At 36.7% G+C, this 23,897-nt stretch overlaps 1 protein-coding gene across 1 annotated transcript in view; it reads right to left on the minus strand.

Annotated features, from left to right (window-relative positions):
* Nucleotides 1-6,817: 6,817 nt before the first annotated feature.
* The window catches only part of PROZ (protein Z, vitamin K dependent plasma glycoprotein), a 31,909-nt gene continuing 14,829 nt past the window's right edge, over nt 6,818-23,897 (minus strand). The window contains exons 5-9 of the mRNA XM_072621915.1: nt 23,679-23,792; nt 16,813-16,944; nt 16,034-16,119; nt 11,721-11,838; nt 6,818-7,943 (exon numbers count right to left, since the gene is read on the minus strand). Of these exons, the coding sequence (XP_072478016.1) occupies nt 7,429-7,943; nt 11,721-11,838; nt 16,034-16,119; nt 16,813-16,944; nt 23,679-23,792 (965 nt within the window). The 3' untranslated portion in view covers nt 6,818-7,428. The remainder of the gene's footprint in view (nt 7,944-11,720; nt 11,839-16,033; nt 16,120-16,812; nt 16,945-23,678; nt 23,793-23,897) is intronic.

Here is a 23,897-nt window from a genome sequence, read left to right on the forward strand (position 1 = left end):
ACAATTAACACCAAGAAAACAGGTTCTCCACCAACACCACACCATCCATATGTTACATCCATCAGTTACATCAAATGGAAAAATTTTGAATTCTGTGGATAAGTTCATCTACTTTGGCAGTATTCTTTCCAGGAATGGACATATAGATAAAGCTGACACTAGCTCAGTGTTTGGGAGGTTCCAAAGGAAAGTGTGGGAGAGAAGAGGTATTAGGCTACCTAGCCATTATGCTGACCTAATTATTGTATGCTTATGAAATCTGGACAGTATGCTAGCAACATGCCAGGAAACTAAATCTCTTATATTTGAATTGTCTTAGGAAGATTTGAAAATCACCTGGCAAGATAAAGTACCAGACACCGAGGTCCTTTCTTGAGCTGAACTGCCAAGCATTCAGAGAAGGTACAACTCCAATGGACTGGCCACATTGTTTGAATGCCAAATGTACTTTTGCCTAAAAGACTATTTTACAGAGAACCAACAAGGGAAGCACACATATGAAAGTCAGAAATAGCAATGCAAGGACACTCTCAAGATCTCTGAAGAATTTGAGAATCAATTGTGAGATATGGGAGATACTGGCAAAGGATCACCCAGCATAGTGTGCCCTCATCAAAGAAGGTACTATGGTGTATGAGTGAAGCAGAATTGTAGTAGCTCAAAAGAAACATGAGATGTATAAAATTAGAGACCTCTCCACTCCAAGTGTTCATATGGACTATTTGTGCCCAACCTGTGGTAAAGCCTTCCAAGCTCATTTTGGTCTGATCAGCCACTGTCAGACACACTGTACCTTGACCCCAACATAGTCCATATGAACACTTGGAGTGGAGAGATCTCTAATTTTATACATCTCATACACCATAGTACCTTTGTGCATCTTGGGAAGATTTCTTGCCCAATGTTAACCTGGCAAAGTCGAGAGAAGCCAGCTGCCCAATAGCATGCAATTGACCTCCTGAACTGAGTTCTGACAAGATCTTTTCTCTTTCCTTCCCTTTCAAATCCTCCCTTCACAAAGCTTTTCTTAATTCCTTTTTCCTTACCTCATTTTAGAGAAGGGCTCATATCCCGTTCAGGCTTGATTTGGAGGATGGAATAAGGCACTCATAAGTCACTGAATAGTTAACAGAAGGAGATTGACTTAGGTCTCTCATAGTAAGGACATACACAAAGATACAACAGCCCTTAGCTTTTATAGACACTTCCCTTGGTCTCCATATGGAAAGATCGGAGTGAAGCTGTATCAATTTTAACAAAATGAAGCCTGCTGTAGCTCCAAAGAAGGTCCTAGTCTGGTTCCACTGCAATTTGGACAGCTTTCCCCCTCTATTACCCGAAGGATGAGATCTTTTCCCCCAAAGATTATATTCCTAGAATGGGGAGCTTAAGTGGTGTAGTGAACCTGTTGTCTGAAATAACTGATTTCAAATCTGACCTCTGATACTGTGTGTGGCCTTGAGCAAGTCATATAACCTCTGTCTACCTCAGTTTCTTCCTCTATAAAAAATAAGGGAATAGAGCAGCACCTACCTCCCAGTGTTGTTGTGAGGATAAAATATCTGTCAATTACTTTGCAAACTTAAAGCACTATTTCAATGCTAGAGCTATTACTATTACTAGAATACATGGCCACTTAGAATGCAAAAACTGCAGTGGTGCATGGAGAGATCATTGTACAAAGTGCATACAATTAGGTAATTAAAAGTGTAGTTGTATTAGTAATTTTGGCCTAAGTTCACATGTAAGCAAGGATCTCTACTCCCAGGCAAAACCTTTGAATGCAGGACCTCTGGTTCCATGCCCAAGGTTACTTCTGCTGTACTCTACTGAAGTCAAGTCTCATAAAGTCTTTTATATTTGGATCATACATTCACTCTGTTTTCTGTTGAAAATGGTATAATGGGGGCGGACCCAAGATGGCAGAGTAGAAAGGCACACATATGCAGGCTGTCCCCACACAGCCCATAAAAAACCTGTAGAGAGGGACTCTCAACAACTTCTGGAGCAGCAGAAGTGAACAACAGAGTGGGGGAGATTTCCAGCCCAGGGTGACCTGAAAGGTCCACGGGAAACGTTGGTTGCTCTGGATGGGGAGCCCAGCCCAACCTTGGCCACGCAGCTTGCGAACAGCCCTTGGGGGCAGAATCTCCAGTTGGAATCCCCAGTCCCAGTAGCAGCGGTTCCCAGATTCCTCTACCCACAGGCTCCAAAGGTCAGTGACGGGGTTTTTTCAGCTGGCCCAGAAGGGAAAAGGGCCTTCCCATAGCTCCAGTAGCAGGCAGTCGCCTCAGAGGCCACATCGCAGGTGCAGCACCTAGATCCATTGTTGGATCGTAAAAACCCTGGGGGCACTGAGGAGCTGATTCTTGCTTCCACCCTGTGTGGAGTCCCTGGAGGAGCTGGTCTTTGTCTCACACTGAATGGTGGCCCTGCCCATCCAGCTTATCTGAAAATCAGCCCCTAGTGCTGACTTGGCAGAACTGGAGGCCAGGTGACTGTGGAGAGGAAAGCCTGCTAAGATTCTGGGCACAAAAATTCCTCTCTGCGTCCAAACCAGTACATGCTTGATTGTGCCACCTTGGAGGAACTGAGATCTTACAGATTCCCAGAGTATACCCTACTCTTGACAAAGGACCCAGAAGTCAAGTAACTGGTTGGGAAAAATGCCCAAAAAGGGGGGAAAAATAAGACTATAGAAGGTTACTTTCTTGGTGAACAGATATCTTCTCGCATCCTTTCAAATGAGGAAGAACAATGCTTACCATCAGGGAAAGACATAAAAGTCAAGGCTTCTGTATCCCAAACATCCAAAATAAATATTCAATGGGCTCAGGCCATGGAAGAGCTCAAAAAAGGATTTTGAAAATCAAGTTAGAGAGGTGGAGGAAAAATTGGGAAGAGAAATGAGAAAGATGCAAGAAAAGCATGAAAAGTAGGTCAACAGCTGCTAACAAAGACCCCAAAAATGCTGAAGAAAATAACATCTTGAAAAATAGGCTAACTCAATTGGCAAAAGAAGTTCAAAAAGCCAATGAGGAGAAGAATGCTTTAAAAAGCAGAATTAGCCAAATGGAAAAGGAGGTTCAAAAGCTCACTGAAGAAAATAGTTCTTTAAAAATCAGAGTGGAACAGATGGAGGCTAATGATTTTATGAGAAACCAAGAAATCACAAAACAAAACCAAAAGAATGAAAAAATGGAAGATAATGTGAAATATCTCATTGGAAAAATAACTGACCTGGAGAATAGGTCCAGGAGAGAAAATTTAAAAATTATGGGACTACCTGAAAGCCTTGAACAAAAAAAGAGCCTAGACATCATCTTTCATGAAATTATCAAGGAAAACTGCCCTGATATTCTAGAACCAGGGGTAAAAATAAATATTGAAAGAATCCACAGATCACCTCCTGAAAGAGATCCAAAAAGAGAAACTCCTAGGAACATTGTGGCCAAATTCCAAAGTTTCCTGGTCAAGGAGAAAATATTGCAAGCAGCTAGAAAGAAACAATTCAAGTACTGTGGAAATACAATCAGGATAACACAAGATCTAGCAGCTTCTACATTAAGGGATTGAAGGGCATGGAATATGATATTCCAGAAATCAAAGAAACTAGGACTGAAACCAAGAATCACCTACCCAGCAAAACTGAGTATAATACTTCAGGGAAAAAAATGGTCTTTCAATGAAATAGAGGACTTTCAAGCATTCTTGATGAAAAGACCAGAGCTGAAAAGAAATTTGACTTTCAAACACAAGAATGAAGAGAAGCATGAAAAGGTAAACAGCAAAGAGAAGTCATAAGGGACTTACTAAAGTTGAACTATTTACATTCCTACATGGAAAGACAATATTTGTAATTCTTGATACTTTTTTCAATATCTGGGTAGTTGGTGGGATTACACACACACACACACAGAGCACAGGGTGAATTGAATAGGGTGGGGTCATATCTTTAAATAATGAAATTAAGCAGTGAGAGAGAAATATATTGGGAGGAGAAAGGGAGAAATGGAATGGGGCAAATTATCTCTCATAAAAGAGGCAAGTAAAAGACTTTTCAGTGGAGGGAAAAAGGGAGAAGGTGAGAGAAAAAACATGAAGCTTGTTCTCATCACATTCGACTAAAGGAAGGAATAAAATGCACACTCATTTTGGTATGAAAACCTATCTTACAATACAGGATAGTGGGGGAGAAAGGGATAAGTAGGGTGGGGGAGACAATGGAAGGGAGGGCAGTGGGAGGAGGGAGCACTCTTGGGGAGAGATAGGATCAAAAAAGAGAATAAAAGAAATGGGGGGCAGGATAGGATGGAGGGAAATATAATTAGTCTTACACAACACGCTATTATGGAAGTCATTTGCAAAACTACACAGATATGGCCTATATTGAATTGCTTGCCTTCCCAAAGGGAATGGGTGGGGAGGGAGGGATGAAGAGAAGTAGGAACTCAAAAGTTTTAGGAACAACTATTGAGTATTGTTTTTGCAACTAGCAAATAAGAAATACAGGTAATGGGGTATAGAAAATTATCTTGCCCTACAGGACAAAAGAGAAGATAGGGATAAGGGAAGGATGGGTTGTTAGAAGGGAGGACAGATTAGTGATAGGGGTAATTAGAATGCTTGGGGTTTAGAGGTGGGGGAGGGGAGAAATGGGGAGAAAATTTGGAACCCAAAATTTTGTGGAAATGAATATTGAAAACTTAAACAAATAAATTTAATTTAAAAAAAATTTAAAAAAAAGAAAATGGTATAATGGCAAAAAGGATTTTACTTCCATGTTCCATTCAGCCACTCAAACCTTACTTAGTGACTTTCCTGGGTCCTGTAATGGTAATTTAAATGGGAAGATCTTTCCCACCCATTAATAGACCCATGCTTAAATCACATAGAAGCATAAATCACATGTGGTGGGAGGAGCTTGCTGAATAGGTGGAACTGAAAGGGTGGAGCAGAACTAGGAAGAAGTTGGTAAGAGCCATTAGGTGTGGAAGAGAGAGGATGCACGCAGGCAGGCACACATAGTGTTGTGTTTGTGAGAAGTCCCTAGCAAGGGGTGGGGAAGATTTCAGAATGGCTTTATACCCTACAGTGCTAATGCGTATTGACTTCTTGGTTACTATGATGGATTTGAATTTCTAGTGTTGAGATTTGGATTCCTGAATAGATGTTTTTCTTCTTCATTCTATATGGAGAATCTGTTATACTTTGCAATTCAGAACTACGCTGACATATTCATAGTCATCCTCCATGCTGTGAATATTGCCTTGGTGATACAGATCCTTCCCAGAAAAGGAAATAAAATAGAAAAGAGAAGAAAAGGGAGGACATGGGAAGCAAGGAGAGACAGAAGAGAGGAGAGGGAAGACATAAGAATAGGAGGAAGAGGAGAAAAAGGGAAGAAAAGAGATGGAGAAGTGAATAAAAGGACAAAATTCTAAGAGATGCTTCACTATTCTCTTTTTGATCCATTGCCACCACCACGCTCCATACTTTCTGAACCTTGTCTTTCTAAAAATAACTTATTTGTCCCCATTCTATATTAATCTTCTCCCACTTAGAATCACTATTCGGAGTTCCAATCTGATCCAGGGTATCTGGATGAACATACTTCTTAGGGTGTAAAAATTACCTTATTGCCTCTACTCAGTTCCAAAATTAGCATTCATATTTGGGTATGTCAAACTCAGTTCCATTTTTATTATCTCATCCCTAGAAACAATGAATCATCTCTCAGTTCCCATGAATTATTTCTGCTCTTTTCTGGTATTAGGCAGTCAGATGGCATAGTGTAAATGGTGTCAAACTAATAGAACTTGAGACCATTAAACCATGTATGAAGATTCTGTGGGTGCATATTGACTTAGAAAACCATACATTAACATTATCTATGTTTCATTGTATTTTTATTTTGTTAAATATTTCCCAGTTACATTCTAATGTTTCTGAACTTGTGAGTATCATAGACTTCATGTTTGGCACCTCTAGTGCAGTGGATTGAGCAGAAGTTTGACCTGAGTTTGAAATCTGCCTTACTTATTAACTACATAACTGTGGGCAAATCACTTAACCTCTCTAATACTCAGTTTCCCATCTATAAAATAGGGATAATAGCAACTACTGCGCTGGTTATCAAGTGAGATAATATATGTAAAGTCCTTTGCAAACCATAACTGTATATATGTTAACTATTATTATTCTTAGTTTTTTTCATAATTAGATTCATATGCTTTCCATTGATTGACTTTAGTATCTACAGGCATGGAATGGTATTGGGACTTCAATGGTGTTAACAGAACTTTGGGTGAAGCAATTCCTCTATCATTGTAGATCAGCAACGTACAGTCTTAGAGAGTTTCCTCGGACATTGAGAGGCACAGTGACTTAGGGTTACATGGTCAATATATATCAAAAGCAGGATTCAAACCCAGGTCTTTGAGGCAGACTCCTTATCCAATATGCCATACTACCTCTCATGTTGTGTATTTGCTTTCATGCTTCACAGATCCATGATTTTATAGGTAGGGGTAGTCCCCCACCAATACAAATTATTAATCATGACCATTCAATACTTTATTTAATTCAAAAGTTGCTACAGCTTGGAGAAAAAAATCATGACTTATTGCACAACTTTATAATGAGTCATCCTCACTTAGCTAACATGTTCCTCTGATAACAGACATATAATCTATTGCCAGGCTCACCCTTAAAGTTTTCTAGTTTGGTTCGAACTGATAAGCTTCTGTTCTACTGAGATAGCTTTTGAGAACCCAGGATCACCTCCATGCCACACAGTGAAGCATCAATGTCAGACTTTAGAGGAGGATAAAAAGTATGCTTTATTTTTCTCTTTGCATATTTGAAATGTGGCACTTTAAAAAAATGTACATTGATAAATACTGTTTATATCTTTTCAGAATGTATAGTTAATAATAAACATTTCATTTTAGGGGATGCTGAATTTTAGTAGTTTTAAAAGATTTTTAATTTCATCTCATATGAATTGTAATGCAAAGTAAGAAGAAATAAATATCACACAGCTTTCTACCAGATCTGTTTTACAGTATCTCTGCTAGTTTGGTTCAACAAATTTTTAAGTACTAAAAAGCATGGCGGGGGGGGGGGGGGAGGGAGAAGGGATAAAAATATCCATTAGGCATATTTCCCACCCTCCTGGAGGGTGAGGTCTGAACAAAGATAATTTCTGATTGGATGACAAGGGTTGTTTTTTGTTTTATTTTGTTTTTGTTAAAACCAGGTTTGGCATGTTAGCTAGGCTATAAAGAATGAGCACCAGGCAGAAATGGGGTTTGGGGAAGAGTAAGGTATTCCAAGTATATTGCTAATTTATGATCAACTCAGGATCACAGTTATAAATTGGACGTTTTCCATAAAGTTTATTCTTTCTATTCAGTTACTTTTCCATTACTGCATTATTTGTTCAAACCACATTGAATATCTTGAAATCTTGGTGAAAAGATAGAGTGGTCCCAGCTTTTCAGTTGGTAGAGAGACCATAATGCCAATCAAAAACCAAGTCCCTTTGTGTTCAGCGATGACAATACTTCCTTCTACCAACTGCCAGTGCACTGCTGCTTTGCTTTTCTCACAAAACAGCCTTGTTGTAACTGTAACATTGAGTATTTTTTCACATTTCTCATTATCAAAGTATACACTGGGAAAGTCAATCAATGAATCGCCCAGTTCTGTTCCATTGAGTGTCCAGCCACTGACAACATTCATCTTCTCTGGAACCAAAATGTGTTCTGCAAAATCCTTTTCAGGTATACAGATGGGAAGTCCATCGCTGCCGCACTGAATGGACTCATCAAGCTCTAGCAGCGCTAGGTCGTTCTGCCGCATTTCTTCGTCATACCTCATGTGTGTGTACTTGTTCTTTATTTTTACCTCCAGTGGGGCTCCTGGTGCACTAGCTTCACCTGTTTAGTGATGACACAATCACATGCTACTTTAGAAAAGTATTAAACATTTCCAAAGGTAAGGGAATTCAATATAAACAATTGTTATTTATTATATGGTCCTGGCTTTAATCTTGCAGTATTCACAGAGACTACTAAAATCTGTGACAAATAGAGATATGGGTCGGTAGTCAGCAGTCTCCTAACCCTGCGGCACCCGTTTATACAGGGTAGAGGTCTGTTATGATTTAATAAAAGCCCAAATGTTCTTTTGTTACTCTTCTCTCCCCTGCCCTCATCCTCCTCAGAATTAAAAGCAAATAAGATTTGACAGTTCCATCCCCTCCTTGAGAATTCATTTTTGGAATGATGGAATGTTTAACAAGTATTTGGGAGGAGGAAAAATCAAAACCTGAATATAGTTATTATATATTATTATAATAATATGAATTATAATGTATAATAGAATAATAATAATATATAATATATTATATCATACTTCTATATAAGTATATATATGCTTTTATATATATGCTTATAACTTAAATTATAACCAATGCCACATTTATCAAGATAAACTCCAAAAAGATTTATGAACTAGATAAAACGTCACATCATAAATAAATTAGCGGAGCAACAAAGATAATCTTGCAGATTATCAATAGACCATCTTGATTATAGAAAGTTTTGAGTTTTTTTTTTTTTGCACAAATCTATTATGGCTAAGATTAGAAAGAAAACTAACTGGAAAAAATTTTGTAATAAGTTTCTGATAAAGGCTTCATTTCCAAAGGATTAAAATTTGTAAGACTAGGAGCCAGTTGGTGATTGAGAAGTGGTTAAAAGATGTGAACAGGCAGTTTTCACAGACTAGGAGGAAGAATAAAAATTTATATGGTGCCCACTATGTGGTATCTCATGTGATCCTCTCAACAGTCTTGAGAAATAGGTGCAATTATTATCTCCACTTTATAGTTTAGGAAACTGAGGCAAACAGGCTAAGTGACTTGCACATGGTCACACAGTTAGTGTCTGAGGCCAGACCTGAACTCAGAGCTACCTGATTTCAGGCACAGCACTCTATCCATTATATTACCTACTTGCCTCTCTTTATTGATAGTTATACCCATTAGACTGGCAAAGTTGACAAAAACAGAAAATGATGTGTTAGCCCAGCTATGAGAAAGAAGGTGCTTTAATGCACTGTTGGTGGAGCTGTGAAATAGTTCAGCCATTCTGGAAAGCAATCTGGAACTATTTCAAAATTATTTATACATACTCTTTGACCACTTATCCACTAAAGAATGGTCCTAGATGTTTATGTTAGTTCCCTATGCATCATGAATTTCAGACCTCTCTCAGAGATATTTGAGGCAAAGATTTACTTCCCATTCAACAGTTTTTCCTCTTATCCTAGTTGTATTGGTTTTCTTCATGAAATTAATTTGGCTAAGAATTCTAGCCTACTCATTTTTCAAACGTATAGAGAACTGACTCAGATTTATAAGAATACAAGTCTTTCCCCAATTGATAAATGATCAAAGGATATGAACAGGCAGTTTTCAGATGAAGAAATTAAAGCTCTCTATAGTCATATAAAAAAAATGCTCTAAATCACTATTGATTAAAGAAAAGCAAAATAAAACAATTCTGAGGTACCACCTCAAACCTATCAGATTGGCTAATATCACAAAACAGGAAAATGATGTTGGAAAATGTTGGAGAAGATGTGGGGAAATTGGGACACTAATGAACTGTTGGTGGAGTTGTGAACCGATTCAACCATTCTGGAGAGCAGTTTGGAACTATACCCAAAGGACTATAAAACTGTGCACACTCTTTGAGCCAGCAATACCACTACTGGGTATATATCCTAAAGAGATCTTTAAAAAAGGGAAAGGAGCCACATGTACAAAAATATTCATAGCAGCTCTTTTTGTGATGGCAAAGAATTGGAAATTAAGGGCATGCCCATCAACTGGGGAATGGCTAAACAAGTTGTGGTATAAGAATGTAATGATATACTGTTGTTCTATAAGAAATGATGGGCAGGAGAATTTCAGAAAAACCTGGGAAGATTTATATGAACTGATGCTAAGTGAAGGAAGCAGAACCAGTAGAACACTGTATATAGTAACAGCAACACTGAATGACTTAGCTACTCTCAGCAATGCAATGATCCAAGACAGTTCCAAAGGACTCGTAATTAAAAATGCTGCCCACATCCAGAGAGGGAACTAACGGAGTCAGAACGTTGATGAAATCGTACTACTTTCACTTTCTTAGTTTTTGTTCTTTTGGGCTGTTTCTTCTTTCACAATGTGACCAATATAGAAATAGGTTTTACATGATAGTGCATATATAACCTATTTCAAATCCTTACCATCTTAGTGAGGGGGGAGGTTAGGGAGGAAGACAGAAAATTTGGAAATCAAATTTTTTTTAAAAATGAATGTTAAAAATTGTTTTTACATGTAATTGGAAAAAAATTAAATGCTGTTAAAAGAGAAAAAAATAATTCTAGTCTAGTATGACTAAACGTCAACCTATACTATGAAGAAATAATCATCAAAGGTATTGAGTAGGCTAAAAAATACAATACTTGATCAATAGAACATATTAAATAAACAAGATCCAGAAGAAGTGGAACATGGGATCAAGGTATTCCATATAACCCAAGACACCAATTACTGGAGTTAGGAACCCAGATTCAACAAAAATTGCTGAAAAAACTGGAAAGCATCCTGGTAGAAATTAGGGTCAGACTAATATCTTATACCATATATTCCTGAACAGATATGAGACAAATATAAAAGGTTATATTTATTTATTTTTTAAAGTTAGACAAGGGATAGCAATAACTTTCACAACTGTGACTGAGTGAGAACAAGGGATAGAGGTTATTAGAGAAGATAAAACTGAAAACCCTTTATACAACTAAAATCAATCTATTCCTTGTTTATTATTATTAAAATCAATCTATCCCTTATTTCTTATCCTTTAGCACATCTCTTAGGGTATGACTCTTCTTTCATATTTATGTAAATTTCCTATGTATGTTAGATATCAGATCTTTATCAAAATTAGTTTGTGATTTTTTTTACTCATTTAACTGCTTAGAATTAGAAAAAGAAGCAGTAAAGTGGAAAAAAAAAAAAACAATTCCACAAAATAGCTCTAATAAAAGTCCGATATCCAAGATATGGGTAACTGATATAAATATATAAGCCATTTCCTAACAGATTTTTCTGAGGATAAGAAAAATCAGTTCTCAAATAAAGAATTGTAAGCTATCAACATCCGTGAGAAAGAATATTCCAGAAGCAACAAAAAAATGTAAATTAAAGAATTCTGCCCCAACCATAGTTGTGAAAGGTAATCTATTTAATTTCCTTTCTGTTTTTTATGATTTATGTCACAAAGATATTCAAGTTGTATCTCCATTTTTAGTTTTATTGTGGGATGTGGTATAAGTTGTTGTTCTAAACTTTGTTTCTGTCAAACTTCAGTTTTCCCAGTAGTTCTTGTTAAGTAGGGAATTCTTCCTCATGTAGTTTATGTTCTTGAATTTATCCATTGTTGGTTTCTTGAGATCAATCATTTCTGATTCTTGCTTATCTAAATTCTTCCATTTGTCTACTTTTGTATTTTTTAATCAGTATCAAATAACTTTGATGATTGCTACAATACAGTATAATTTTAAGTCTGGAAGATGATAGAACTTTTGTTACTCCAAATTAATTTTACTTTCAACGAGCACTTGTAAAAATTGATGAGGTGAGAATAGTAATGACTTACTTAGCGTCACACTGATGTTTCCATGTAGGAGGGAACATTTTGCTGTAGTCAACACAAAATTTTCCTGTACTATAACACCACCACAGAAGTCTTTTCCTTGTGAATTTGTTAATTTGACCTTTAAAAAAGATACATAGTTAATTATTCAACATTATTTACAACAACGTATAATAGAGGTCTCATTTTTGTCCTCTCTTCAATTTAGTTTGTAGCAAACCCCAAAGTTGTGACTTAGTGGCCACCCTTCATTAGAAGATGTCAAAATCCCTGACGTCTCAGACATTTGCTCACTGTGGCCAGTTATTTAACCTCTACAGACTTTATTTCTTCATCTGTAAAATTAGGGGATTGACCTTGATGAACTCTCTAAAGTTTCTTCCAATTTTAAAACGGAAATCTTATGATCCACATTTTTCTCTTAAAAATGATTTATTTTTGAAGATTCAGCCAATACTAAAATTAATATAGTAATAATAAAAAAGGACTACTTTTGGGGGGGGGGGCGAAGCTCCAAAAATTTAGTCCAGGATCATTTTTGTCACTTATAAGTATTCAATAGATATTGCCTTTTTTATTCTTAGATAGGTACATTTACTGAAAGTTACCAAATTCAGAATTTAGAGGGAGTCAGTAGAGGGAGAAAAAAAGCACTCAAAAGTTTAAGTGGTACTTTAATTTAAATGACTTTTGCTTTCTGCAGTTACCTTTAAATGAAGAAAAATGCAACTGCTTAGGAAAACATAATGAAATTCAATGACCATGCTTTTTAACCAGAACTATATAAGAAGGAAAATAGCACAGTGCCTAGCACCTACTTGGTACTTAATGAATGCTAGTTGACTGACTAAATGTGCCTATAATCAAAAATTTCTAAATCTTTAAAAAATATTGATCTAAGCGGTTCTTTTCTTTTTCCTTTTAAAAATCTAAATAAGTGAGCATTTCTACATACATTGTAGAAAAGGAGGAGATTATATATGAAGCTGCCAATCTCTATTATATAGAACAGGCTTTCCTGGGTGATTCTGAGTGACTTCACTGAACTCTTTTTAGTGACAACTCTGCAGCAATGGCTAACAGAGAGTAACATTTTAGCTTGAAGTAAGAAGAAATGCACAAGACAAATTCAATATAATTGATTTCTTTTGTAATTTTACTTTTTGTATTTTAAAATATCATTGTGAGAAAGAGTTCACGTTTCACCAGAGTGCCAAAGGGGTCCATGACACAACAAAGGTTAAAGACCTTAACTTAAGAATCTAGCCAAACCCTAAGTGTTAGAATGACAATATAGTGTCTTGGCCACCTCAGGAGTGTATGAATTCCATATCTCTTGGGGGTATTCAAATAAAAAACATCTGTCAGAGATGTTTTAGAGGCATTTCTGTTCAGAAAAGGGTTGGTCTAGGTGTTCTGTAATAGTTGGCATTTTTATAGCACTTTTAGGGTTCCCAAGTACTTTCCACACAACAGCTCTGTGAGTTAGTTATTTCAAGTATTATTATCTCCATGTTACATATGTAGAAACAGACCCTGAAAGATTTGTGTATGGTTACACAGCTGGTAAGTGTCACAGTTGGGATTCCAATGCTGCCTGCTAATTAGGACACCAGCTTTCTCCCTCTCCCTCTCTCTCCCCCTCCCTTCTTCTCTCTCTCTCTTTCTCTCCCTCTCTCCCATATATCTATGTGTATATATAAATACATGGATATTGTAAGTATCATTTTATATATGTACATATTATACACCTATATAGATATATGTATATAAATATATAGAGAGATATTATAAGTATTACTCTGGATATGTGTATATTGCACACACTTATATGTATATAGATGTTATAAGTATCACTTTATAGATGTATATATTACGCATATCTATATGTATATATTAATATATAGATGTGTATCACTTTATATATATATGTTCATATGTATACATATATAAATGTATATAATTTTATATATGTATACATGACACACATCTATATGTGTATATATAAATATATAAGTATCTCTCTATATATTACACACATCTGTATATATATGTATGTATGCATACATATACAGATGTGTATCACTTTATATATGCATATATTACACATATTTATGTGTGTACATATAAATATATAGATGTATATGTATCACTATATATAGAGTGTGATACACATCTATATATCTATATGTACACACATATGTGTATGTGTATATACACAATACACACACACCGTATCACTACATTGTCATTATAACACTTAGGGTTTGGCTAGATTCTTAAGTTAAGGTTTTTAACCTTTGCTGTGTCATGGACCCCTTTGACACGCTGGTGAAACATGTGAACTCTTTCTCACAATGATGTTTTAAAATACAAAAAATAAAATTACAAAAGAAACCAATTATATTGAAATAAAGATGTAAGGGGCAGCTAGGTGGCACAGTGAATAAAGCACCTGCTTTGGAGTCAGGAGGTCCTGAGTTCAAATTTAGCCTCAGACATTTACTAGCTGTGTGACCTTGGGCAAGTCACTTAATACCATTGCCTCCCTAAAATAAATAAGCTATAATTTTCTTCTTGTTTAAATTCACAGGCTCCCTGAGATCTACTCAGGCATGCTTTGGACCCCAGTTTAAGAACCCCATGGGCTAGATGATCTCTAAGGTTCTTTTCATCTCTTCATTCTGTGATCCTATAGAATTATGAATCATCTTCATAGAAGGGATATTGAAGTTGTGGGAACAGATAATACTGAAAGGGGAAAAGTATAGAGAGAATGAATGATCAAAAGAAGAAGAATGATGTAAGAGGAATTAGATTGGCAGGAAGAAAACCAGGCTTGAGCATCTACCTACTATGCTTGACTGGCTGGTCTTGTGGCACACACCCTACGTTGAGAAAACTGCTATCTCATTAAATAGGGAAGCCTCAAAGGCCTTAAAAGACCATTATCGTAGGACAAACCACAACCACTTGATATTGCATAGAAATAGCTATAGGACATTGAGAATGCAGACAATATCAAAATCGACATAGTGATGATAAAAAGGCCAACTGGGGCACGAGGAAGTACCAATATTTTACTCCAGCCTTGTTTTTGTCACTCACAAATGTGAAGTAGATATTACCTTATTTTATTCTTGGCTAGATACATTCACGGAAAGTTGCCAAACCCAGAATTTTGAAGGAGTCTCACTTCAGGGGTGTAATGTTAAGGAAATTTGAACATCTTCCCTGCTCCTTAAGAGGCCCATGTGACCTGCTTTGAACTTTGGACCAGCCCAGAGCCTGAGTCACATAAAGCCCATGGCAGGAGGAGCTTGCTGAATGGATGGAGCAGGAAGGGTGCAGCAGGAAGAGAGAGTGAGGTGGAGGTGAGAGAGAGACAGCAGGCGGAGCAGAGCAGAGCAGCTAGCATGAGTGAGAGAGGGGCATTTTGCCTAAGGGAGCTTGTTTGTTGGGAGGCCTGATGGAGGGAAGTCTTGGGGATGGCAGTCCTCCCTCTGTTGGTAATGTGTACAAACTTTGTTGTTAGCATGGTGGAATTAGCTTTCTGGTATCTGAATAAATATCTTAGTTTCGTCTTTGAGGAAGAAAGTTTATATTTTGCAAATTTACCCTGGAAATATGTCTGCATATCCATAGTGGCTGCTGTGGGTATCACACTGGCTCTACAAGGGGGTAAAAGCACTCAAAAATTTAATGGGTATCGGACACTGCTTCAACATGCTTTTATTTTAAGAAAGATAACGCTAATGTTGTTCTGAAGTAAAGACAAAAAGTCTAGTGGAGGGAAGGTCTTCTGTCATTTTTCTGTTTTTCATGTCTTATATTGGAAAGAACTTTGAAAACACCTGACAGTCTGGTTTTGCTTAAGTATTTGTATTTTTAAAACAAGTATATTTTTATTTTTATGGTATGTCATATTAAATTGTGATGCACATTTCTGACAAATTTTCATTTGGCAAAGACAGCGGAAATTTTAATAATATGAAATACTCAACACCACATATGTATGGGGCAGCTAGGTGGCACAGTGGATAGAGTGGAGGGCCTAGAGTCAGGAAGATTCATCTTTCTGAATTCAAATCAGTCCTCAGATACTTCCCAGCTGCGTGACCCTGGGGAAGTCACTTAACCCTGTTTGTCCCAGTTCCTCATCTGTGAAATGAGCTGGAGAAGGATATGGCAACCATTCTAGTATCTCTACCAAGGAAACCCTAAATATTGCACATGACTGAAAAATGACAACACATATGTATACACATGTAAGTACACAGAATCTTCAGTGTTTATTAAGGATAATTTTCTATTACCTGCCATGGAAAATTTTGGAGAGTCAGCTTAGCATCCGTCAATGTCACATTACTTTTAGAACTGAGGATTCCACATGCGCACTTCTCTTTAATAACAAGAACATGAAGAAAAGTCATTGAAATCGGGGTCAAAGGTAAATTCCTCTTATGTAGATATAAAACACTTATTCATTAATATTTAAAATCTAATTCTGGCTTTTATTTATTCTTTTATAGGATCTAGACAATATTAGTCATGAAATTTCAGAGAGTTTGCAGCTTACATAACATGGTATAATAAGCTATAGTGTAATAAAATGTCACACAACAATGTTATAAAAATCAATATAATTATAATATAATCAATTAATAGAATTTGGTGGATCCTTTTTCTCCCATCACAAAACTGAAGTTTACTGGTGTTGTTTGGACATGAGGAAGGACAGTTTTTCATTACAATTAAAAGGTCATGATCTTTAGATCACCGTTTATAAGATAGAAGGGATGAACCTTGGCACATATAGATAAGAGACTGTCGAACCTAGTTGTGTCAAACTCAAATATAAACAAGGGTGACTCAAATGTATATAAGGATTGCTATAGGTCTCATATTGACTTAGTTTAAAATGGAATATTATCTATGTCTTATATTTTCATTTATTTTCTTAAAAATTTCCCCTTTACCTTTTAATCTGGTTCAGGCCACACTTGGGAGTGTTGTGGCTCACATGTGGTCTGTGGGCTGCATCTTTGACACCTTTAGTCTAAGCTACTATTTTCTCTCTAATTTGTCTACTTACCATTTGGAATGCATGATCTGTAATCCTTTCCAAGTTTATAACCCTTTGCACAACTGCACATATAAAATTCCTGCCCTGGACGACAAAAATGGTCACATCCTTTACTTCTCTTGGAATGACATTCATTTTTAGCTGAAAAGGAAAAGTCATAAACATTAATGTGAGCACAGAAAAACAATCTCATTTATAATTTCCTTATGCCCATATTCTCAGATTTGAAGTTTTAAACATTTTCCCATTGTTTCTTCTTCACACAAACATTTTTTAGAACACATAGAACTACATAAAATCAACTATAATGTACTTTTAAAGTGAAAATTTTTACATTTTATTTTTTCAAATTACTTGCAAAAATAGTTTTTAACATTCATTTTTTAAAAAAAATGTTGAGTTCCAAATTCTCTCCCTCCCTCTCTCCCCTCTCCCCTTCTTGAAAAGGCAATCAATTTGATATAGATTATTATAACTTTATTTTAACAGTAATGTTAGTAGAGTTAAATAATTGGGAAGATAGTCAGCATTTTTTTTTTATTCTACTATTCTTAGTCTAAAATATTTAGGCAAAAGAGATTTCCAGATTTCCAGGGATTAGAATCCTAATAAACCTTTCTCTTTTCCTATTCCAGTACACAATCATATAGGTGGTGCAGTGAAGAAAAAAAAAGTACTTTTCCTGGAATCAGGAAGTCAGAAAGACCTGAGTTTAAAACTGTTCTTAGACACTTCCTGGCTTTGTGGCCCTGAACAAGACATTGGACCTCTCTCAGCTCCATTTCCTTACCTACAGATGGGGATGACAGTAGCACCTACTTCACAGGGTGGCTGAGCACTGTGCAAACCTTAAAGCATAACATAAAGGCCAGCTATCATTCTTAAGATTCCCCAATTGCTTTTGAAGTAATTAACATTGGTATAACACTCAGGGTTTACAAAACACTTTCCTCACACTAACACTAAGGAAGATAGAGCAAGGATTATTATCCCCATTTTTCAGATGAGAAAACTGAGGTTCAGAAAGTGTAAATGACTTGCAAAAAGTTGCAGACAACTAATAAGTAAATAGAACTAAGACTTGAGCCCACAATCCATGCTCTTTCTACTCTGCCACACTTCCTAATGTCATATTAAGCTAAAAGGATGCAGAACCGTATGGAATTTCTCTCTTTAATGCTCAGTTGAAAAGCCAAGCAATCTGAACGTAATTTTGTTGTTGTTTAATTCAGTTGTTTCCAGGCATGTCCAACTCTTCATGATCCCAATGGGTTTTTTTTTTTACAAATATACTGAAGGGGGTTGCTATTTCCTTCTCCAGCTCATTTTGCAGATGAGGAAACTGAGGCAAATGGGGTTAAGTGAATTATCAAAGCTCACACAGCTAGTAAGTATCTGAGGCCAGATTTGAACTCAGGAAGATGAGTTTTCCCGACTCTAGGTCCAGCACTCTTTCCACTGTGATACCTAGCTGCCTAAAGATACTTTTAGTAACAAAATAATAATGAATCAGATTATTTGTAATAATAGCAACCATAGTAAGGAATGAGCACCAGTAACATTAGGCTTAAGTAAATAGTCCATTGGTTCTCTCCTGAAGTGGCAAAGGACCTTCATTTTTGTATTTTAACTACAAATCCCAAAGAGCAGATGTATACATTCTGTCCCGTTGTACCTTGCTTACTGGTTTCATTTAGGATTATATAAATATCTACAAATCTGAATTCAATTGCCCATTTTTCTCCCATCCCTTTGACCTGGCCCCCACCTAAAAGTAAACTCATAAATGAATAAAAATCATAGGCCTCCAAGGAATGACTAATCAAATAACAGAATCCTTTAAAAAAAGAAAAAGGAAGAATGAGCTCCATTTAATGAGTGCACGGAAGACCTCATTCAAGTGGTGACCTCCCTTTCTACCAGCCATTACTCAGATAATCTTATTTGATTCAGACATGTAATTTCATTAGGAGAGGGGCTTCCTAGCAAGGAAATCACCTCTGTCAATGCCTATCAGCAATTGCTCTGTAATTTATAGCTTCAGATTGGTGCCCAGAGCTCTGAGAGGTTAAGCGGGTTGCCCATAGTCACAGAGCCGGACATGAAAATCAGATCCTTTTAACTCCAAGGTAGGTCTCTATCTATTACAACACTCTGCCCTGAATTTAGGTCATAGATTTACAGATTTTATAACTGAGGTCACAGGGACTCTGTGACATACTAAACAAGATGTATAACATTAATCTAAGTGGAGTAGAGAGCTGAGGACTGACTGGCATTCTGATATTTGTGGTTCAGAGGGATATGCATTTCCTCTGAGCCTGGAATGTGATTTGAACGATCACAGTCTTTGAGCCAGAAGGTGAATTTGAGTCACATCCAGGATTTTTTAAAAATATGCACACTTTATGCAAAAGAACAGACTGGGAAGGAGTAAGGATGGCTTGAGCCGAGCAACAGTAACCATGGGTGAGATGGCACCCTCAGTCCCTTCTGGGCTTTAACAAAGTGAACTGGGATGAGAAAAAGAGAAAGGAGACCTAAGCTACATATAGCAGGGAAGCAAGAGATTGAGATGAATTAATTGTAGGGTCTCTGCTGGCACCTTAGAGCAAAGCAGCTGATGGAAAAGTTCCAAAAAGTCTACTTTCCCCAACTTCCCCTTTGAAGTTACAGGTGCTATCACGTACTCTTTTCACTGCTTTTATTTGAATCTTACTTGTATCGTGATTTTGCTTCATGTGTAAAGAAATTAGGTTTGGGAATTAAGGTTTGCATTATACACTTAGTCATTCTGGGAAAAGGGGAGGAGGTAACTTGAAATACACAAATTTTAATTTAGAACAGAGAACCAAATCTCTCTATGAATTTAAAAAATTTTCCTAACTCAGGCATCTGAGCCATTATACTAACTTTTTAGCATAAATACTCTAAATATTAAATACTCTAAAATACTAAAAAATAAATACTCTAAAAAATAACAGAGAAAGAGACTTTGAAAACCTGAGGATCCTTAAATTGCTTCCAGAGACTTCAAAAGTTTTTAAAAAATTTTAACTTTAAAATTTTTCTAAACTTCAAAAAACTAAAAATTTTACAATAAAAAATGTTTCTGCTAAAAGTCCTGATTAAATCTGAGACAAAGGAAGCTCAGAAGAGAGGAGAGTGACCAAGGGAAAGATCTTGCCCTAAAGCAACCTCTAGGAAAAAGATAGGCAAGACTTGGGAATGTACAGCTCTACTTTTAGAAGTGAGGCAGGACAGAAAGGATCAAATACCACCTGGCCACCTCTACCCTTCACAATGACACCCACTAGTGTTACATAAGATAATTTCTTTTAATTCTTTCATATAAAGACAAGCTGTTTACTACGTCTTCATGCTGCATTCAGAGTGACCTTTATTTCACTGCAAGCACTCCCACTGGAATCATTATAAATGGTACAGAAGAACTTTATGCCAGTATTGAAAACTACAAAATACTTATTAGGTAGAAAATAAAATAAATAAATGAAAAAGAAAATTTCAACATAGCCATACACAAGGAATATACACAAGGAATAAAAAAAATAAAAACCCCAAACAAACTTATGCCAAAGCAGCTCTCCTTTCTAAGAGGGTTAGACCACTAAAATATATTCCTCATCTGCCTATTCATAATGAAAAATAATTTGCCTTATATTTTATGCAGGTTTATAACCTAGGAACATGTGAATCTAGGAATATAATCTATATTACTTAGGAATATGCTTAAAGCTATCCTGATGAACATGCTAGCACTCATTATTAATTATTTACAGTTCTATTGTGAAGATAATTTTTGTCTTAAATTAGCTCTTAATTATATTATATGTCATATAAAGTAGCTCTTAATTATATTATTTTCATCTTGTTCGAAGAATCTTGTTCTGCAATAGGAAATGTATGATGTTAAGCTCCCTAATGGCAGAGAATGCTTCACTTCAGCCTCTGACTTCCATGCACTTAGGTTAGACATTAGGGATTCTAATTCCTAACCTCCCAGTTCTTCTGTCTCCTCAAAGTACTATTATATTCTACTCAGATATTCAGGAAGTTTCACCATCACCTCCTTCTTTGATTAGAGAAGTCTGAGAACCTTCTGTCTGACCATAACCATCTAACATTCCCTATTCCTCACTCTCAAAGCAAGCTCCTATCCCTCCACCCTCTGAGTACTTACTGCCCTTCTGTAACTTCTCTCTTCCCAATATTGATCCTATGATTAACCAATTCACCACGGTTCTCTACCCTCATATACTCATCCCTTACTCTATTGCTGCTTAGTTCTTGCTAAAATCCACCCTTGGATTGCATCCATTATTGGTTTTTCTTTACTCCTACTCAAATGCCTCAGAATGGAACTTGAGGAAATCAGGCAATTGTGCTTAGGTACATAATGAATTTTTATTTAACTTTAACTGAGTTCTCTCTGCAGTGAGGCAATGCTTTTATAATCCTTCTTTTGCCTCTCTGCCAGTGATATTGAAATGTAATTATCGAAATATATTATTTTAAAAATCAGATTCATAGCCACAGATTAAGAACCCCTGCCTGGCAGCAAGAACACTAGTAGCAGCTTTGCTGAGTCTTCTATTGTCATATGCTAAAAGCAGAAGTTGATTTTTCTTTCCTAAATTCTTTTGCTTCTTTTTCTTTTCTTATAATGCCTATCTACTCCACTAAATGCTATTTTCATTAGTTCTACTGATGCGAGAAGGTGAGGGAAAGGACCCTGGGTTTCTGAACTTCTTAAGTCCCTCCCTCCATAGCCCTTTTTAGTGCAGATGGGGTTAAAGTAGCCTAGAAGTTTATGTGCGTCCCTAAGAGAATCACCTACTACAAGGGAATAACTTAGGTACCTTTCATAGATACGTTTTTCTCTTTTTAATTCTGCCAGACCAAATAGCACAAGCGATAAAATGAGTCATAAGTAGGTCAGTGGATAGATCACGAGACCTTAAGTCAAGAAGACTTTGGTTCAAAACTGGCCTCAGACACTTGTCAGCTACCCTCCAGTCACACCATTTCTCAGCGTAAATCCAGGGAAGGCAAACTCATTTTATTATCAGTAAGTTTCCTCAGCCAAAAATGAAGAGACTGGATTAGACAATGTCTCAGGTGTTATTCAGCTCAAATGTAATATGGTTGATTCTCTATAATGAGAAGCCTAAATCTAAAGCAAAAACAATTTTTATACACACACACTAACACCACAGACAATGATCTCTATTAGAAAGGTATATAGCAGGGAGTCAGAAGACTAGTTCAAGTTCTGACTTGTCTACCAACTAGTTGTGTAACTTTGGACGAGACGTTTGAGTTCTCTGGAGCTCAGTTTTTACCTCTGAAAATGAGTAGGTTGGATCTCTGTGGTATCTTTCAGCTACATCATTCCAGGCTCTTTTTCTTCAATAATAATAATAATAACTAATATTTATATAAGCACTTTGTTGTGTTTGTCTTTCTTTGCTGAAGATCATGCCATCAGAAAAATAATGATATGACTTATACTGGACTTTGTTTTGAGGGAGGGAGGGCTGTGCAAGGTCACCAGCCTCACTTTCTCCTCCTGAGCCATCTGGATCCAGTGACCAGATATTCATCAGGATGACTGGAGGTGGCCCAGGATGCAAGGGGGAACCTTGGCCCTTTTAGGCCAAGGTCTGTGCAGGTACTCACTTAGGGTGAGGTAACACCCATTCAGTGAATAGGCCTGTTTGAGCAGTAGTCAGGGGATGGCCTCTTTAATGAGGCAAAGAAAAATAACTAAATCAGGTTGGTAGGGAAACAGCAACAGTTCCTATTGCACTTTAAGGTTGGTTGATCCCAAACTCTTTCCCTTCAATAATAATAACAGCTAATATTTATCTAAGCACTTTAAGGTTTGCAAAGTGCTCTACATAGCTCTCATTTGATGGTAATGACAACCCTGGGAAGTAAGTACTAGTATGATCACTGTTTTGTGAACAGGAGACAGCTAGGTGGATTGGTGGATAGAGTACTGGATGTGGAACCACAAAGATCTGAGTTCAAATCTAGCCTCAGACATTTGCTCGTTGTGTGACTGGGCAAATCACCTAACCCTGTTTGTGTCAGTTTCCTCATTTGTAAAATCAGCTGGCGAAGGACATGGCAAACCACTCCAGTCTCTTTGCCAAGAAAACGCCAAATGGAGTCACAAAGTGTCGGACACAACCGAAATGACTGAACAAGCTTATGTTGTGTTCAATCATTCAGTCTGTACCTCTGACTCTCAGCCAAATAATGCCATTTTGAGACATTACGATGAGGTTTGATAATCTATTAATGATGTTATTGCGAAATAACATTGGTAGAGGCAAGGTTATATGTGCTCTGTCTATATTTTATTGACACTTTTGGCACTTCCTCCATCTAAAAATAGCAATAACACTTTCCCCCCTCCTTTATACAGTATTTATAGGTACTTTACATGTTGAGTACCCAATAATCTATATGTTTTATTCTATAAATTATATATATTATACATAGAGTACTGAGGACGCTATATAATAAGCATTCACTTGTGCTTATTACTAAAGGTGACATCCGATAATCCTAGATGTCACTAGAGGAGGAATCACTTTGGTTTTGTTACAAAATGAACATAATGCCAATTTATTAAATTGCCAATGAGCATCCCACCCACAATGGTGGAGAGTTTCTACACTGGGAGGTCTCTATAAGCATCAAATCACAGCTTCTGACCAGAGAAAATAAGGACCAATGAGAGAAAGAGAATGAGGAGAGGAAAGGAAGTGAATGGTATGTGACGTGAGAATAGGCCTGAAAATTTCATGAAAGGAGCAAAATTAAGTAACAGCCTTGGCTCTTACCGTATTCACAATTCGTTCCCTCATACCCTTCAGGGCAGCTGCATGTGTAACTTCGGATGGAATCCTGGCATGTTCCATTGTTCAGGCAAGGTTGAGAGACACACGGAGTGCCAGCTGTAAGAATACCTCATTAATGAAACATGGCAGGATTTAAGAACTCCAGAACATTTATGGAATGTAATCATCTACAATAAAGGATATTATTTCCAACCTCATTTT

This window comes from Notamacropus eugenii, chromosome 6 (assembly GCF_028372415.1).
Source record: "Notamacropus eugenii isolate mMacEug1 chromosome 6, mMacEug1.pri_v2, whole genome shotgun sequence".
NCBI lineage: Eukaryota > Metazoa > Chordata > Mammalia > Diprotodontia > Macropodidae > Notamacropus > Notamacropus eugenii.